The sequence below is a fragment of the Glossina fuscipes genome, unplaced genomic scaffold, assembly GCF_014805625.2.
Source record: "Glossina fuscipes isolate IAEA_lab_2018 unplaced genomic scaffold, Yale_Gfus_2 0, whole genome shotgun sequence".
Taxonomy (NCBI): domain Eukaryota; kingdom Metazoa; phylum Arthropoda; class Insecta; order Diptera; family Glossinidae; genus Glossina; species Glossina fuscipes.
In genome coordinates this window covers 27,735,344-27,740,215 of record NW_023998414.1, presented here as the reverse complement: position 1 = coordinate 27,740,215, position 4,872 = coordinate 27,735,344, and the positions used below count along the sequence as shown (strand labels likewise).

The window sequence follows — 4,872 nt, the reverse complement described above, 5'->3', positions numbered from 1 at the left end:
TTAAGCCTTCTAAAGTGAATGTGCTCCAGTGGAGATTTGCGTGCATTTACCCAACAAACGGATCCATGCGGATTTAGTCGATCGCCATAATTATCTTTGAAAAATTCCTTATCTACAAACAGGTCACAGAATCACTGTTGAACACATTTTATATTGAAATTATAAGTGTGAGGCTGGTTCGATATCCTGAGCATTGCATAGGTAGTTATTCCCAGACCAAGCTCTTTTCCAACAATGTGCTGTAAACCTTGGCTTTTCGGCTTTGTTTTTTGCGATTACATGTGTGTTCTCATTACAAAAGGTAATCAGAAAGAATGATAGAGAGCCACATACAGTGTTGCACCGACGAATACACAAGAAGGGTCGAATCAAGACGAAAAAAAGTGGGATAATTGACTTATATCCCTATTATTGCCAGGTAATAAGTACCTTTTTGTTTTTTTTACCTTTCGATAATAGGCATAAAAATTGCAAAAATTTTTTTGAATTTTTATTATTCGAATCTATGCAGATTTTCATGTTGTTAAGCAAATCCAAAGAATCGCTTATTCGATTTTTTTCTCACAGTTTCTTTTCGAAATATAAAACCGTTACAGAAATTTGCAGAATGAGGAGTAATTTTACAAACCAGTAATAGACATTAAATCGATCCGGTCGGTTCATATATAGAAAAGTTCATTGTTCACGCGCTTTTGTAATGTTAGGTGCTTGCATGTGTTTTAATCAAAATACTTCCCATCATTTTTTACGACCTTTTTTCCTCTACTTTATGGCAACATTCCGACACCGTGTCGACAGAACAATATTGGTTCGGCAGCGATTCAATCCTCGACCTATTTTTACGTTTTTTTTTTTTAGCATTTGGAAACTGCGTCCCATGCCAAGCCATGCTGCATCGATCTGAACAAGTGGTAAACAGAAGGCACTATGTCTGGGTGCGGCAGAAATTCCCATTCGAGTTGCGTCAACAATTCTTGTAACATGTGGCCGGACGTTGTCATGCAAAAGGATGACTTTGCGTCTGACAAGCGCTAATACTCGTCTTTTCTGCAACAATACATCTTTCAATTTATCCAAATGACATCGGCAGACATCTGCACTAACAGTTTTATTCGATTTTATTAGCTCGTAATATATTACGATGTTGCTGATGCCACCATATGCGTAGCAAAACTTTGCACCCATGAATATTCTGCTTCGCTGTCGATGTCGATGGCCCTCCTGGTCTAGAAGCATGGGATTGTCGTAGTAGACCTACTTTGTGTCGCCGGGCAAAATACCTCATTACTAGTTTAAACTGCGTTTTCGTCAAATTTCTTGAAGTCATAGATGCAATTTTCAGCGTTCCATGATTACCGGCTGTATAAACTGAACAACTTGAAACTTGTTCCTTCATATAAAGAAAGATCAAAATACTCGAATTTAACCGGTGCGTAGCCTGATACTTTGCATCACTTTATCATTTTCATAAATAAATGTCACTGATCAAAATACAGGTTAGCAGCTGATAATAACCGGAGCAGATAAGACATGCACGAAACTTATTCTATATCCTGATTATTTCTTTACATTCCTGTAATATTCGAAAATAAAATATTGTTTCTAAGTTTACTATAAACATAAGGTATTGCGTGGTCATGTCTAAGTAACTTTGTGTCATTATCTTTATTCGTAATTTTTCGTTTTTTTTTTTTCAATTTAACCCAAACAATTCCAAGTGTTATTTACATGGCTGACATTTTCAAGCACCACTTAGTTAAGCTTTCAGTCACACACCCCTATAATTTTGTGATCACAAAAATTAAAAAAAAAATAAAATAAAAAAAAAAAAATTAGTACGAGTTTATGAATCGCCCGCCTGCCATGTCACAAGTAATCGGAAAATATATTAAAAAAAAAAAAAAAAACCCTTTCCGCCTATGAAATTTAATATAATTATTTGTCACATACAAACAACGGCAAACAGCAGACAACAACAAAACACAGCAAAAATGTGTTATATTGTTGTTTGAAGTTACAACCCTTCCACGTTAAGTTCATGTTACGTCTGGGGACAGTGTACTGAAAACACGCCATTTTTTTTTTTTTTTTTTTTTTTTGCTTCTTCCTTTGCTTCATTAATAGCTGTGTTACAAACATTGGCTATAATTATATTAAATTGCTTTGCGGCATTTGAAAACTTTGTCACGGAGGTGGTGTCATTTATTTGTGATTTCTTTTGGTGTTTTTGTTTCCCCTCAAGAGACGGCAATGGAAAGAAAAGATTTCCAAGGACCTGAACTAAGTTAATAAAGAAGTTTTTCAGTTAAAGTTGTTAAAACTTATTTTTTTAGCAAAGTTTTTTTTTTTTTTTTGTTTTTTTTTTGTTTCAGTATTTTTATAAGTGGTGTCAAAGTTTAAATGGAAAGCGATCTTTTTCTTTTTTTTTCTTTTCTTTGTCAAAAGAATCGCGTGCTGTAAAATCATTCTTTTATTTATTTTCTTTTCTCTTCTTATTTTTTTTTTTTATTTTTTTTTTTTTTGATAAACCATAAAACAAAGAATGGTCGTACACAAATATTCGTCAAATTTTCTAAGAAACAAGTCAAGTGTCATACTGCCAAACATTTTACGGGTCAACTACATGCAAAAATTATTATCGAAAAGCACAAAAAAAAAAAAATATATATATATATATAAATAAAAAAAAAATAAAATGAAATTTATATTTCAAAAACAACAAAAAGTCGGCCCAGAAAAAAAATACACAATAATTTGAATTTTACAACTTGCAGTTAATACATGAGCACACACAACCGCATGCTGACAACCTCTATATGCAGACGTTCTTAAACTTTAATTCACAAATGGAAATATATAACATTTTCTAACTGTCGATGTCGAGCAATGAATTCTAATTGTCGACAAAAAAACATCGAGCACAGCAAACTGTCTCGTGAACATAATTTTCAGGTTATGAAATAATAGGACTGCAAATAAAGAGAGGATAATACTTAGCAGAACTCTAAGCAGAAATGCTAAGCATTTCTTTTCCCGCTTTTGCCGTTCGCCTTGACTAACTGCGCTCTCTCCTGACAAACGAAATTAATATTTAATCTACGGTACAAGCATTAATGATCTTGATCCCAGTTTTTCCTACTGAGTTACTTTATTAACATTTTGTGGCGACGCTTAATATATTATAAATCAATAACAGTCTTAAGCGATCATTAAATATAAATTCCTTTTAAACCCTTATGTCAGATATGCAAACAATTAACTTAAGCGGTTTTCAAAAAAAAAAAAAACCCAATATTTTAAGTATTTGCGAGAAAAAAAAAGAAAAATGAAAATTAATTCACCCAAACAACGACGATACCAATCATCCACTTGGGTAGAATCCTAAATACACTTCACTTCACTCGCTATATACATTCAACGTAGAGCAAATGCATTGAAATATGTTGTATACCTTCACCTTTTTAGCGACGGCTATAATAAATAACATTAGTACATATTTGTCGCTTTATCCGCGACAAAGTCAGTGTATAAACGCATTATTTTTACAATGCGGTGAAGAAGTCAATTGGCGCCTATTCACGAGTTAATCACAGTAATCGCTTTGTGTATTACGAGTGATGCATTTACACGGCGGAAGCGGGAAAAATCACTGATTACGGAAGGATTAGAGTAAACGAGAATTCGTTTGTATTAGGAACATTTGGCAAATACGTGCATCGTCTAGAATCTGGTATAAATATCATTTCCAACACAATACTTTATCACATTTCGTTAGTAATAGTTGCACTGAGCTGACTGGACAGTTGTTCAAGTAATAATTTTAGAAGAAAGATAAAAGAATGTCGTCGTTTAGCATAAGATCAATTCTGTATGATGGTGATGTTGAAGAAAAAAGAGAAACTATCGGCGACGAAGAAGAATCTCCAACATCTTCGGGTTCCGAAGATAGTCGCGACAGTAAGCCAAATTATACATACAGTGCGCTGATTTTGATGGCGTTACGCAATAGTCCCGACAAACATTTGACATTGAGCGGTATTTGCGCTTGGATAGAGAAAAATTTCCGATACTATCAGAAAAACAAAAGTCAATGGACGAATTCTATTCGTCATAATTTAAGCTTATCCCCATACTTTATGAAAGTCCAGCGGGCTTTAGACGATCCAGGACGTGGAAATTATTGGACTATAAATCCGTTGTTTGAAGATTTGAAAGTGGGCGAGACAACTGGACGTTTAAGACGCAACAGTAACGGTAATATTATCCAACAACAATCCTTTCCCGTGGGTGGGGCTATGCGCGCAAACTATCCGTATCGTGCATTTGCTCAGCATTATACGCCACATGCTGTATACTTTCCCACGCCGGAAGAAATGCATTTAGCCCAACAGGCAGCAATAATGCAAAGGCAAAGAGAGCAATACTGGAGTTTGTATCAACAGAATCCACAACAAGCAAACGTGCCATTTGGGGCAAACTTCCACACACAATCGACTTCAATGTGAAGCAAAACTGTCTCTGTCTGTTCTTGTTTTCATCCCATCGTTAATAATTAATAATTGTAAATATTTGCTTATAAAGAGATTGTAAATATTCATCAAATATTTTAAATTTTAAGTAATCATGTTCTTTGATTTCCCATAAATATTTTTCTTTATTTTTTTTTTAAATAAATAAATAAAAATAAACAAAAAAAAAAAAAAAGACACCGAACAATAATTGCTCTGATCATTTGCAATTCAGTTTAATTTTCACATTCATTTGTCCATATAATTAGATGATCTCTGGACAAAAATATGGCTATAGGTTGTGGGCATTAGTAGGGGGTGACCGATGATCTCTCTTCTCTTTTTCGTCAAGGATAAGAACGGA

General features: G+C 34.0%; 1 protein-coding gene across 1 annotated transcript; it reads left to right on the top strand.

Moving 5' to 3' along the window:
- The first annotated feature begins 3,839 nt into the window (after window positions 1-3,839).
- On the top strand, window positions 3,840-4,564 carry LOC119638195 (fork head domain transcription factor slp1-like). Its single transcript, XM_038034888.1, has one exon. The coding sequence runs from the start codon at window positions 3,840-3,842 to the stop codon at window positions 4,503-4,505; it is 666 nt and encodes a 221-aa protein (XP_037890816.1). The 3' UTR covers window positions 4,506-4,564.
- Window positions 4,565-4,872: the final 308 nt, after the last annotated feature.

What these genes read in the sequence shown, in the direction of transcription:
- LOC119638195 (XM_038034888.1), top strand. Translation starts at nt 3,840, where the DNA reads ATGTCGTCGTTTAGCATAAGATCAATTCTGTATGATGGTGATGTTGAA.